General features: G+C 45.3%; 1 protein-coding gene across 1 annotated transcript in view; it reads left to right on the forward strand.

Annotated features, from left to right (window-relative positions):
• Positions 1–10,761, forward strand: part of ARHGEF3 (Rho guanine nucleotide exchange factor 3) — a 232,921-nt gene extending 222,160 nt beyond the window's left edge. Inside the window, 5 exon segments of the mRNA XM_074284416.1 lie at positions 9–266; positions 4,397–4,567; positions 6,306–6,396; positions 6,399–6,491; positions 8,762–10,761. Of these exon segments, the coding sequence (XP_074140517.1) occupies positions 9–266; positions 4,397–4,567; positions 6,306–6,396; positions 6,399–6,491; positions 8,762–9,102 (954 nt within the window). The 3' untranslated portion in view covers positions 9,103–10,761.
• Positions 10,762–14,515: the final 3,754 nt, after the last annotated feature.

A 14,515-nucleotide genomic window follows, 5' to 3' on the forward strand; every position in this document is an offset into this window, starting at 1 on the left:
CTCCTCAGCTCCCGTGTCTCAGCTCCTATGACAGTTACTGCAGTAACCAGGTGGCTGCCAAGGCGCTGCTGGACCACAAGAAGCAAGACCACCGGGTGCAGGACTTCCTCCAGCGTTGTTTGGAGTCACCCTTCAGCCGGAAGCTGGACCTCTGGAACTTCCTCGACATCCCCCGAAGTCGGCTCGTGAAGTACCCCCTGCTTCTCCGAGAAATCCTGAGGCACACGCCCAACGATAACCCAGACCAGCAACACCTGGAGGAGGCCGTAAGTCTGATGGGGAGGCGGGGTGAAGGAGGCTCTGTGGCCATCCCTCAGTGGGATTGTGGGAGTGGAGCTGGTCTGGCAGGGAGGAAACTGGGGGGCTGATTGGAGCTATGACCACTAACCTCAGGAATCCTCAGTTTTCTCCTCTGTCAAGTCAGGGGAAACCAATTAGGAAACCATTACTACTTAACTGAGTGAAAGTCATGTTCACCTCTGCCTCAGTTTCCCCATCTGTTTAAAAAAAAAAAAAAGGAATAATAATACCTGTCTCTTCGGTATCAAAGTCAAATGAGAAAAGATATATAAAGCATTTCACAAACCTGAAAATGCTATAGAACTATTAGCTGTTATTATCTTTGTTGTTGCTGCTGGCCCAAGTCTTCATCTGATTGAGCAGCTCAGCTCAGGGTCTTGACGCTCTCCCCACAAGACCTTTAAACCGAGACTTCTTTGAATCTCCCTTGTTCCTGGCATTGAGAAGAGTGGATCAAAGATATTTCTTGAGAGCTCACTGCCCAGATGCTTCAGAAGGGGAATGTACCTGTTGGGAGGGAAGGAAGGGAAAGCTGAGGCCTGGCCCTGGGGCAGTTTAAGCAGCCAGTCGAGAATCCAGACTCAGACATGTGGAAAAGGGCTTCAGGGGAGCTGGTAGATTGTAGTAGTGATGGGGGAGGAGGTGAGGAGGGATGGAGGGAGATACAGAGAGAGAAAGAAGGAAGACGTGAGAGATACACACAGAGAAGGTGAAAATGAGAGACAGAGACACAGAGAGAAGGAAGAAAATAGAGACAGAGAGAAGGAGGAAGTGAGAGAGACTGAGAGAGAAGAAAGAAAAAAAAAGAATCTCACTGTAACAGGAAAGGAAGTCAAGAAGGGCAAACAGTCAAGCAGCCCAGGAAATTTAGTTATTATCGTGTTAAATTCAATAAATACTTGAGGGGAAAAAGTCATCAAAGTTCTTGGCTTCATGTCCAAGCCTTGTTTCTTTCCTTCTTTGCATATGGAAGTGTTTGTGGGCTGATTGGTTGGTTAAGCTCCTGATTTTCAAAAAAAAAACCTTTTAAAAAATCCTCAGAAAACTTCGAGGACAGCCCATGGATATTCAGCCAGTGGATATCAGTATGGGGCGCTGTCCTGTGGGGGAAGGATGGAGGGAAGGCGGCGTGAGGTGGGGAGGCACCTGCTTACCCATCAGGCTGAAAACAAATGAGGGATCGAATGGACTATTTTAGCAGCTTCCCAATAAAGTCAACATTGAATTGTAGGGTCTCAGACGGGAGAATGGGAGGATCTTAAAGCTCATCCACGTCAACCCCCTCAACTTACATGTAGGGAAACTGAGGCCCAGAGAGCTCTAGAAAAGACTTCACGTCCCCTTTCATCCACCCCAGCCTTCTTACATAGATGGGAAGGCTGAGGCGCGAGGACCAACGCTAGGTCGCACTGTTTTTCTGTTGAACTCCTTGCCTTCATTTGCCGATGACTGAGGATGAACCAAGGTTCCTGAGCCCAACGTGCCCTTAGTGCCAGGAGCACCAGGGACCCCTTTGGCTCTTAGCACAGCTCGGCCATCTTGCCTCAGTTGTGTCCCTGCAGTTCTTTGGGCTGTCTGTGTAATAATCAGAACCGGTAGGAGCATTTCTTGTCCTCATCCTCTCCTTTCACGGACCTGCCCACGTTTTCCCTTGTGTCTCAAGCTCGCCCTCTTCCTCTTGGTCTCTCAGGGCCAGGGTTGGCTGCCATATAGCATGACCAGATTGTCACCATAATGTCCCTTACGTGTACTGGATCGTTGGAGATCCCCGTACTAGACACAGAATGAGAGGTCTGGGGTTGGAAATTCTGTTCCCAGAATGATTTAGAGAGGGCGTGTCCCCTCTGGTTCCCCACTGTGGACAGCTGGTTAGGTGGGGCCCTGGCCTTAGGGTCAGACCTGACCCCTGCTAACTCGAGGACCCTGAGTGAGTCAGCTGGGGGTTTCCTCAATTGGAAAGTGAAGAAAATGTTAGCACCTACCTCCCAGACTTATTGTCAGGATCGAATTAATTAACGTGCAAAGTATTTCATAAAAGTGCTATATTATTATTACTATTATTATTTGTGAGGCAATTTGGGGTGACTTTCATTATTACTATTATGGTAACGATGGTTACTGAACTTTTTTTTTTCAGTCTGTGAACTGTTTCAGGAGGCAGACTAGCTTCCTAACTTGTTTCCTGTAACATAATGAATGAGCACGGTGAAATTAATCTGACATCAAAAAATGAGGGAAGTTGGAGTCAGTGTGAGCCGTGCATTAAAGCGCAGTAGGAAATCTGAATGCTTTTTAAATGCCTCTCGTCTGGTGGGCATAGGATGAGACCAGTTCATTCCAAGCTCCTCATCTGGGTTCACCCCGGAGCCTCCACAACCTTCAGAGCCGTCCCAGGTGGAGAAGTCGGTGTCTCCTCGGCTTCCCACAAAACGTCGCTTTATCCGGACTTGATGGGGCTCGGCTAACGTTTTCCTCAGACGGCTTTCATGTGGTCCCAAAGATAGGGTTTCACTCACCCCTGAAAACAGCTGCTCAGATATTCCCCCAGAGAGAGATCAACCACGTTCATGCTTCATAAGTTCTGGTCATGACTTCTCTTTGGCTGTAACCCACACCGGCAGGGCCTGGGCCTGGGCCTGGGCCCCCTGGTCAAGCTTTCCACTTTTCCCAGAGTTCAAACGGTTGCTCTCCCTGTTTTCCTGTGGCCTTTGTGCTTCCTTGTTGATGGGCAAAAATGTGATTGAATTCTAAGTTTTTAAATAAATTTTATTTAAATTAATCATTTCCTCATCCACTAAGTACTTTCTGGTGGACCATCTGCTGCTGTGTCTTTTATGTGCATATGTGTGGCTTCCTTGTGTTTCTTTTACCTGTTTAATGTGATGAACCAGGTAACTGATAGAACAGTTAGTAACATCTTAACCAGAAATGCTGCAGTGGGTCATGGTTCCAGAGGCCCTCTGCCCCCAGGAGATCCATGGATGTGTGTAGTGTGTGTGTGTGTGTGTGTGTGTGTGTGTGTGTGTGTGTGTGTGTGTGTGCGATACACACATGTATGATTATCTCCATCATCTGCTTTGAGACCTTGCTGCAGTTCTAACTCACATTCAGTCTCAATCTGTTATCAGTGTTGGGAAGGAAAAGAAGAAAATAAGGAAGGAAGAAGGGAGGGAGGAAGGAAGAAAGGAAGCCCTTAGCATGTGCTAATCAGTGCTGGATGGCCAACAGGACAAGACAGAAAGCTGGGCTGTCCAGCTCACGCCCTTATGTTCATGAAATAAGTGGATGGGAAGGTCCAAAGTCCCAAAGGTCCAAAGGAGGCCCAGGGACCGGTTCAGATTGTGAATGTGTGGGTCGGGTCATTGAAGCCTTCCCTGAGAAGCCACTTCAGCTCTTCTCACCTAAATGAAGCATTCCTCGGAGGAGCCGAGCATGTGTAACTTGGAGAAAGTTCGGGGCTGGGGTGAGGCGGGCTGAGGATGATAGCTGTCTTTAGTTATTCTCAGAGCTGTCATGTAAAAGAGGGATTAACTTGTTCTTCTGGCCCTTGGAGGGCAGAACTAAAAGCCATGGCTGGGAGTTGTCAAGAGATACCCTTAGGCTTGAGAGAAGGAATGGAACTGGGCAGAAAGTGACCAGCCTGCCCTGGGAGGTGCTGGAAGCTTCCCCCTCTTTAGTTGCCCTCAAGCAAGGGCTCGGTGACCTCTGAGAGGAGGGTCAGGTACCGATTCCTGTCCAGGCTCCAATCGGAAGTCCCTTCTTCCACAGAGAGTCTGGGATTCCGGCAAATTCTTTAACTTTGAATCCATGCTGAAGGGCAGACTGGGGCCTCTCATAGGGATTTAGAACTGCAAATTGCAAACTCACTTTTATTACCAGGTAGAGCCTGCACTTATGATAATTTGTTATCATTAGCTAGCATTTATACAGCCCATAAAGTTTTCAAAACACAGCACACAGATTATCTTAGTTGATACTGGATAGATGCTATTGTGCTCCTGTTTTAACAAAGGGGAACCTGAGGCAGGCAGGTTCGGTGACCTGTTTAAGGTCCAGCTGCTGACATTCACAACATTTCGTCATTTTTTCCCCACAGATAAACATCATTCAGGGGATTGTGGCCGAGATCAACACCAAGACCGGGGAATCAGAATGCCGCTATTATAAGGAGCGACTGATCTATCTGGAAGAAGGACAGAAGGACTCCTTGATTGACAGCTCCAGGGTACTGTGCTGCCATGGAGAACTGAAGAACAACAGGGGGGTGGTGAGTACCCAACAGTACCCACTCCAGGCGCCATTTGGCACCCTGGACGCTATCCCCTTCTTTTTGTTTCCCCATCTCAGTCAACAGCCATTTTAAACAATATAAGTTTTTATTTATTTTGTTAAATGTTTTCCAGTCACATGTAAAAAGTTTTAAACATTCATTTTTTTATTTTCAAAACAAATTCATGGATGATTTTTCAACATTGACCCTTGTAAAATCTTGTGTTCCAGTTTCCTTCCCTTTCCCCCCCCTCCCCTGACAACAAGTAATCCAATATGTGTTAAACATAGTAAAAAATATATATATTTAACATTCCTTCTTGAAAATCTCAAACTCCAAATTCTCTCCCTCCTGCCCCAAATCACCCTTTGAGAAAGCAAGCAATATGACATTGATTATACATGTGAAGTCATGCAAAGCATATTACATAGCATTAACCATTCAGCACTTATTAAGCACTTACTGTGTGCTAAGCTCTGGGACTACAACCACAGAAGCAAAGATGCTGCATTTCTCCTGTCTAAGCCTCTGTGAAATTGGTGATATTAATAGCACCTTCCTCTCAGGGCATGTGCCGGTGAATTTTTTTTTTTCTTTTTGCTATGTTGTTTCTTCCTTACACAAGATGGAGGCCTAGGAGGAGGTTAGACCAGGTGGTTTTTGAAGGTTGCGATTATCCTATAATCCTGTGGCATGGGAGGGGAAAAGCATGCATTGGGAAATGTAGGAGATGCGAAAACAAAAGATGCCGGTCCAATTTCAAAAACCAATGACAGACAATTAACGAGAAAAGCACTGCAAAATCTGAAAAGTGCTGTAAGGAATAATGCAAAGTAAGGGGAAAAACAGATCAGAAGATTGAGGTGACAGACAGTGCCCATAGAAGAGGAGAAGGGAAGGAGAATGAGCAAACCAAAGATGTTAGTGGAGACTTAGGTCTTAAGTGGGGACCACAAGCTTGGTTTTTCATTTTGTTTTTGTCTTTTTAATAACTATATTTCAATGAAACTAGCTTTCTGAGGCCTGGAGAGACTTATGTGAACTGATGCTGAGTGAAACGAGCAGGACCAGGAGACTGTTGTATACTTAAACAACAATACTGTATGATGATCAATTCTGATGGATGAGGCCATTTTCAAACAATGAGAGGAACCAAATCAGTTCCAATAGAGCAGTAATGAACTGAACCAGCTACACCCAGCGAAAGAACTCTGGGAGACGACTATGAACCACGACATAGAATTCCCAATCCCTCTATTTTTGTCCGCCTGCATTTTGGATTTCCTTCACAGGCTGATTGTACACTATTTCAAAGTCTGATTCTTTTTGTACAGCAAAACAACTGTTTGGACATATGTACATATATTGTGTTTAATTTATACTCTAACATATTTAACATGTATTGGTCAACCTGCCATCTGCTGGGGGGGGGGGGAGGAAGGAGGGGAAAAATTAGAACAAAAGGTTTGGCAATTGTCAATGTTGTAAAATTACCCATGCATATGTCTGGTACATAAAAACTATTAAAAGAAAAAAAAAAGAAAAAGAAAGAGAGCCTGAACTGATGTTACTCCAGTGTAAATGCTAAAATTGACAAATTGAGATGCCGGTGGCTGCCCAGAAAAGGACAGGGCTTAGAATGAAGTATTGAACATTGTTATTTATAATAGAACTTTTGACTCTTGTTTCAATTCACGGAGTAAGTGAGAGTTTCTGTTCTGTTTCTGCTCCTTAGAAGTTACATGTCTTCCTCTTTCAAGAAGTGCTTGTCATCACTCGGCCTATCACTCACAATGAGCAGCTCTGCTACCAGCTCTACCGGCAGCCGATCCCGTGAAGGACCTCCTGCTGGATGACCTACAAGATGGAGAGGTGCGCCTTGGCGGCTCCATCCGAGGAGCCTTCTCCAACAACGAGAGAAGTATGAATCTGAATCCCTGAGTTGGGGTTTGAGCTTTTGATTTGGGGGGATTTTTTGTTTCGAGTCCTAATGGGAGCTAGCATTGAGGTTCATGTAGTTAAAGAAGTATGAGGAAGGAACTGTACTAAGCTCTTCCTGAAGCCGAGTCCAGCTCTTTATCAAAGGAACCACTTCCCAGCCCCTAGATTCCATCATACAAACTCTGGCTTGCTTTAGAAAGAGGTATTGCCAGCTGTTTAATGTCATTACTATATCCGTGACCTGTGGAGTCACAGAAATAAATCATTTCCCACAGCTTTCCATCAAATCCCCTCAGAATCACAGAATTTGAGAGCTGGTAGAGACCCCATTAGACTCCCATTAATTAGAGGATACTCTCCTTAAGAGCAGGCACCAGTTTTTTTCCTTTTCTTTGTCTCCCCAGCACTTAGCACAATGCTAGGCACATAATAGATGCCTAAAATTTATTGATTAAATCAATCCTTCCTTAAAGAAATCCCCTCTATAACAAAACTGATATCATCCATCTCTGAGTGAAGAGCTCCAAGGAGAGGGAAACCCACCACTTTATTTAAGAACAGCTTTTGTGTTAGGCACTTTTTCCAACATCAAGCCTAAATTTACTTCTTTGGAGCTTCCCCCTTCAGCTCCCCTCAGGCCCAGTAAAAGAAGCTCAGTCCTTCTCCCCTCCATGTTAAACACTCCCAGGTCCCTCAAGCGCTCTAGCTCCTTCATTTTCACCTCCTTAGTTTCCTGAACACTCTGCGGCTTATCAATGCCATCATTAAACTGTGGCACCCAGCAGGGACCCTGGCATTGCAGCTGTGCTCCACCTAAGGCAGAGGCCAGACTCCATATTCCCCAAAACTGACCCTCTCTTAGCATAGCCTAAGAAGGCCTTAGCCTTTATTGACCTTAAGGACATATCCTGTGCTTGCAACCCCCAGTTAGTTTTCAGAAAGATGGTTGTCTAACCTTGCCTTCTATTCTGTGCTGGTGATGTTGATTTTTTTTTGAGTCCAAGGAAAATACTTTATACTTATCCATATCGAATTTCTTCTTCTTGGGCTTGGTCCAGTGCCTTCGTTTGGCAGGATTTTTACGGGGCCTGATTCTGCCCTCCAGGGTGTTGACTATCCCTCCCGCTGGGTTTCTCCTGCAGATTTGATGAGCACTCACTGCCCCTTGTGCAACATGACTCTATTTCTCCCTGGCACTTTGCACAAAGGCCCTGCCCTTAACAATAGTCAATAATCAGACAGAAGTGACTCATGGAGGGTGTGAGAAAGTAACAACGCATGATCATTGAAAAACTGTGGAGAATCCCTTGAGTAAAAGACTTTACTAAAGAATTATATCATAAGAATAGAAAGAACATGGACTTACAAGGTGGCAAGGATGGAGGATGACAGGTGGACAGTCTACTGGTATCATTGTGAAGTTAGCATTGGGAGAGGAAATTTTCAGACTGAAAGCTCCCAGGGCCAGTAAAAGCACAAGGTTTGGTCCAAAAGTTGCGTTTTAAAAAACCACTTTGAACTCCTGGTATGATATGCTTTTATAGCACAGTCCGACGTCTGCATATAAGGTAACACCAAGAATTAAAGGAAATGTAAAAAAAAGAAAGAAAGAAAAATTTAATTTAAAATTTTTTTTTAATTTTACACTCCAGTTTTAAGGAAATATTTTTCATTAAAAGCATCCTTCTCAGTTTTCAAAGATTCAAAGTCATTGGGTTTTTTTTGGAAGGGTGTAGGGGTATCAATTAGTCAGAATTATGTGACTTGCCAAGTTCACATAGCTAGTAAGTGTCACATATCTGAGATCAAGTCCTCCTGACTCCGAGACTGGTGTTCTATCTGCTGTGCCACCCAACTGCCCCTCAAAGTCATTGTCATTCATTCTGTGAAGGAGAAAGGCACCATGGGGTAGCGGATGGATAACTGGAGTCCTGCCTTCTGGTCCCAGGCCTTGCACTCTCCATGAGCTTTGCAAATCACGTCAGTTCCCAGGTGACTGATCCCTTCTAGCGCCATCGTTTTGGGGTCAAGGTCAAAATTAAAATTTCTGACTGTGGCTTCGTTTTGCAGATGGGTAAAGTGAGGAGTTATATGGCTTGCCTAGGTTAATATAAAAAACTCCATCTTAATTTGGCTCCTTCTTTTTGCCTCCGAGCCAGTGTTGGACCTTAGAAATGGGGATTTGCTTTGCTTTTTTCCCATTGACCAGAAAAACATCTGGATGTTGACAGTCTTTGTTTTTCCCTTCAGTTAAGAACTTCTTCCGAGTCAGCTTCAGGAGTGGCTCCCAAAGTCAGTCCCACTCCCTGCAGGCCAGCGACACCTTCAACAAGCAGCAGTGGCTCAATTGCATCCGCCAAGCCAAAGAGACGGCTCTGTGTGCCACGGGCCAGGCTGGGATGCTGGGCCCCCAGGAGCCTTCACCAGCGCCCGCCCCTCTCGGCGGAGACTCCAAGCTGGAGCAGATGGACCAGTCAGGCAGTGAGTCGGACTGTAGCATGGACACGAGCGAGGTCAGCCTCGACTGTGAGCGCATGGAGCAGACAGACTCTTGCGGCGGGCCCGGCAAACAGATAGAAAGCAACGTTTGACAGGAACCTCTCATCTTTCCCAGGACAGTATTGGCATTCCACAGATGGAACGGTTTGAGAGAAGCACTTTTTAACGCCTTCCTGATGGTGTCCGAGGCCCCCGTCTTTGTCCTGTTGCCTGCGTTGCTGTCACTGCCGATCTGTAGGCTGGACCCCAATGCAACATTATCCCGAGTTGTTTTCCAGCAGTGTCTGCACATATGAGCTCCTTTTACTTGTCTGGCTGGGGGAAAAAAAAAAGGAATGTCAGAATTAATGATGTTTCTTAAGAGTGCTTCTAGATGCCAGACACGGAAAATGAAAGGGGGAGGTGGGGGGAGGTGATGAATTTCCCAGGTGTCTCAAGGAGTCCCCTTATGGAAGCTCATGATAACATCTGAGAACAAAGACAGGAAGACTCAATAACTTGGATTAACCTCGGGTCAACACCATGGTCTTGGGCCATAGAAATGACCAGACCACTGGGGATCCTGGGTAATGAATTTTCCAATGAGTGAATGTAGTGAGCATCGAGTGGGCCTTGTCCTTGGCCCCTTTGTACCTCTAGATGGACACACCAAGACGGGGGAATGAAAAGCTGATTTAAAAAGAAAAAAAAGCCCTTTAGGATGGTGGTGATGGCTGTTTACAAGTACAAGACAGAGAGGAAAGGCTTGGGAGCAGGAGGGGAATGACTCTTCCTCGGCCTTTAAGTTTTGAGTTGGGAATGTTGGAATTGAAATCATGAATCCGTTTTCCATCTGGGAAGCCACCTCCCTCCTTCATCGCCCTGTGCCGTGACCAGAATTGTCTCGGAGTTTCCCAGGTCCTGACTCAATTTATTCTTGAACGAATTTGAATCAGGTCCCTCACACATATGGCCCAGCAATCCATGGAGGCCTGTCCTAAGGGCCAGAGCCACTTGCCCATTGTGGTCATTGTCGTGATCGTCTTCATCATCATTGGCTGGCAGGGCAGGGTGGGATGTGAGCTTTAAGTAAGTATGCTAAATACACTGAAATTCTCCCTTAGAGTGTAAATATTAAGGCTGAACTGTGCAAAAATATACCCACACCAGCACTAGTAGTAATAATGCTAAGTTATTGCCAAAAAGGGGTGGTTGTTTTTTTTGTTTGTTTGTTTTTTATCTTATGTGTTTACAAAAAAGAAAGGGGATAAATATAATGTGTCGATTTACCTTGTACATATCCCATGTGCATTAAAGGAATTTGTGTGACAAGATAATCAATATAAACCCCCCCCAAGGTATAAGTAAGTACATTATTATTTTAAAAAGAAACAAACTATTGTGCTCAATTTTTCTCTGTAAACCTATTTCTGTATTTATAGATTTTAAACAAGGTGAATTTTTTTTCTATTACAAGTTTATTTAAAAGTGGTTTGTTTCTTGAGGGAAGCAGTCAATGTCGAGTAACAGCCTACCACTAATAAAAGCAGGCAGGAGCAAAGAGACTGTTTTTCAGAAGAACAGGAAAGGATGCATCCTTTGAGGAGATTATGGGCCCGGGCCCAGCTGGCCAGAGCATTGTCGGGAAAAGAGGAGGCTCCAGCTTGGCCTGGGGGAAGAAAGGCATCGAAGGCTCTGAGAAAGAAGATTTTTTGTGTAATGACGGCCTTAAACTTTTCTGGAAGCATTTCAAATAAATTACATTAAATGGTCCTGTGGTTTTTTCATGAGGTTTTCTTGTTTACTCCATGGGCCCAGATGCAAGTCCCAACCAGGAGGGCCAGCCAGGCAGGCTTGGGGAACTCCCTGGAGGTTCTGTGCTTGAATGTCCTGGAATTCTGGGTCAGTCTCAGAGCTAGCACCTGACCTTGCCACATGACCCTTCCTTTCCCATCACTGCAGGCCTTTCTCGGAGCAGGTGTGTCAGCCTGAACTGAGAGAGGAAATTCCTCATCGGAAAGGAAGCTCGGGGCCAGAATGCAATTCCATATCAAGAGCCCCCCAAGGGGAGGTGACTTACTAGGATTCCTGGGAAGTTTTATTTTGAAATTCTTGGTTCATTGGAATTGTAAAATCAGTGTTTGGCAAAATGCACGATATGTCAAAGGAAATTTCAGTCTGTTACCTTAAATGTAAACTGTCTAGACTCAGAGTGTGAATTCGAATCCCACCTCTGATGCTGGCTATCTGTGTAACCTTGGGGTAAATCATTTAACGGAACTGAGCCTTTGTTTCCTAATTATAATTAATTATCTTGTAATAGTTATAATAACCATAATAGGACACCTGGTCTGGAGTCAGGAAGACCCATTGTTGTGAGTTCAACTCACTAGATGTCGATCCTGGGCAAGTTACTTACCCCTGTTGTGTGCCTCAGTTTGCTCATTTGTAAAATGAGCTGGAGAAGGAAATAGCCAACCACTCTAGTATCTCTGCCAAGAAAATCCCCAATGGGATCATGGAGAGTCAACCATGACTGAAAACAACTGAACAACAAAGTGCCTAACAACGTCCTGGGAGGTAGGGGCTATTATGATCCCCATTTTATAGTAAAAGCGGATGTAGGAAGTGGGTGAGTCATTTGGCTACAAACTCTCTGGGCTAGATTTGAACTCAGGTCTTCTCAACAGTAGGCCATCCAAAACTACCTCTAGTTTGCTCATTTCTTTAAAGAGAATTGGCCTGATTGACCTGTGCGATCCCATGATCCTCTGGGTAATGTGTGGCCCTTTAATTATCTTGACCTGTTAGGGAAAATGGATGGGTCAGTGAAGTAAAGGGTACTTCCAAATCATCTTACTGACTGCCACTGTGCTTTAAAGCATTGTGATAAGGAGCCTGGTCTCTTTGCTCTGCTTTGAGTTGAAGTAAATGACCTTCCTGCTTCAGGAGGAAGGGCTGGGGAGATGGTCTGAGCTGGCCTGGCCCCCTTCCAGCAGATCCTTGACCTCCATGGAGAAGTGGGGCATAGATGGAGTGGGGGTCACCTGGGAAGGGTGGGCAGGGAGGCTGACGGTGGCACAGAACGTTCCCACAACAGCCAAAAGTCACCTTATAAAGTGGTAATTAGCAATGAGGAATATTTACTCCTAAACAGTAACTATTCACTATAGCTGCTAGCCATACAACTGAGTATAGGTTCAGAGGGACAGCAGCTTACATTTTCAATCATCTGGCAGACAAGGCAGGGCAAGACAGGGAAAAATTAGTGCCCAATTTGGTAAAAATTGAAAGGAATAACGAAAGAAGCATCGTCCAGTGGACAGTGGATAGGTTCAGAGGACCTGAGTTCAAATCTTTACTTGGTGTCTTGCTGCCTGTGTGATATAAGCAAATGAGTGAGCCTCTCTGGACCTCAGTTTCCTCATCTTTAAAATGAGGTCTTGGATTAGGTCTTCGAGTTCTATAAACTTGTCTTTTAAACATTAAGATAACTATTTCGATATAATTGCTTTGTCTTATAATTCTGCGTATTTTGTGTTTTTATTTTTTTCCTGAAGCAACTAGGGTTAAGTGACTTGCCCAGGGTCACACAGCTACGAAGTGTCTGAGGACAGATTTGAACTCGGGTCCTCCTGGCTTCAGGACAGGTGCTCTGTCCACTACACCAAGTAGCTGCCCCCTGTGCTGTACATTTTACAACAGGAAACAGAGACCTGGAGCACTGAAAAGATGGTGTTGCCCCCAACAGTAACAGGGAAGGGAAAAGGAAGGAAGGTTTAGGGGGAGAGATAATGAGTTTAGGTTTGGATATGTTGAGTGTAAGATGTCTATTGGACCACTAGCTCAAGGTGTAAAGGCAATTGGAGATGTGAGAGTGGGGGCCGGAGGAGAGGTTGGGCTAGAGTAGGTCTGAGATCATCTGCGTGGAGCTGGTCATTAAGTCCAGGGGAGCTGATGAGCTCTCCAAATAAAGCAGTAGAGGTCAAGGAGAGAAGAGGGTACTGGGCAGCCTGTGACACACCCACAATTGGAGGCCATGGCCCAGCATGGAAGAGAGGGAGAGGGAAGAAAAGGCAGGAGAAGAATTCTGAATTTGCTAAAAGGTGAGTGGACCAATGCCTTAAAAGGAAGGACTGCTGAAAGCTCGAAGCTAGCCAATCAAAGGCTCTTCCTGTGACAAGGCAGCTGGTTGTGCTAAAAAAAAATAAGTTGCCATTTGTCCCACAAGAAATAATCCTGTAGTTCACAAGCATATGGTGCACACACAGATCATCCAGCACAGGTTAGAGCAGTGGTCCTCACACTTTTTAAATAGGGGCCAGTTCACTGTCCCTCAGACTGTGGGAGGGCCGGACTATAGCAAAAATAAAAGCTCACACTCCGTCTCTGCCCCTCAGCCCATTTGCCATCACCCGGCGGGCTGCGTCTGGCCCATGGGTCGTAGTTTGAGAACCCCTGGGTTAGAGAGAGAAAAGATGAGAAGAAAATGGGCCTAGAGAGCCCCCAGAGCCCCATCTCACCCAGAGGATCTCAGAAAGCCATCCAGACTTCCAGGTACTTTGTGAGAACCTTCTCCAAAACAAGCCCCCATCCTTGTGTTTCTTTTTACCAGGTAGCCAGAAGATAGACTTAGTTCAAAGCAAATACAGTTAATGAATTAGCGTAATAAATTAAAGACATTTCTCCCCAGAGACTCTGAGTTCTTTGGTGAGAAGAGCTCATTGTGCACGTGGCCTGGGATACACACCTTGGGGAACCCCTGTGGCCAAGAGGCCCTTGTAGATGGGCAATTCACACCTTCAATGCAACAGAGCTACTCCTGCTTCTGGTGAAGTCCTTGGCCTGCCCTGGGTGGGGTCTGTACCTCTGAGGCATCATGTCCCTCTCACAGCTAATCCTTAGTCACCTAGGTACAATCTCTTTCCCCTTCTTACTATGCACTAGATGGTGCAATGGGGAGCGTGCTTAGCCAATGGCCATGAAGCTCTTCTCATTAACCAGAAGTGAAGAGTCCTCTCTCTCCAGTCTCGTTCCAGGCCCCCACTTCACTTCTCTAACATATCTGGAAACTAATATTTCCTAGTAATCGTTGTTTTCCCCTGGCTGGGCAAGAATTCCGTGATTTTCCCTCTTCCAATGGAAGAAGGACTACAGGAAAATGTAATAAGGAAACCACTTTCCACCTGCTCCCATCATGCTCTTCGGTTCTACACCAATGAAAAGAGCCGGACTCTTTGGAGAAGACTGAAAAGGCTGATGGCCTTTTTTGCCTCTCTCTTTGCAATAATCACAATATGTTTTCTCTACATCTGAGATTAGGATTTAGTTTTCTAGCTTGTGGTTTAAAATAAAGAGATGATAAACTTCTGATAAGGATGGAATACATGTTATAACCTAGATCCCTCCTGATTCTTCAAGCTAATCACACATTTATATGCCCTTCACAAAGTCCATATTCCAGCCAAATTGGTCTATTTGCTGTCCCCTATATACAATAGTCCACCCCCCACTTCTGAGCTTTCT

The sequence above is a fragment of the Sminthopsis crassicaudata genome, chromosome 1 (assembly GCF_048593235.1).
Source record: "Sminthopsis crassicaudata isolate SCR6 chromosome 1, ASM4859323v1, whole genome shotgun sequence".
Lineage (NCBI taxonomy): Eukaryota > Metazoa > Chordata > Mammalia > Dasyuromorphia > Dasyuridae > Sminthopsis > Sminthopsis crassicaudata.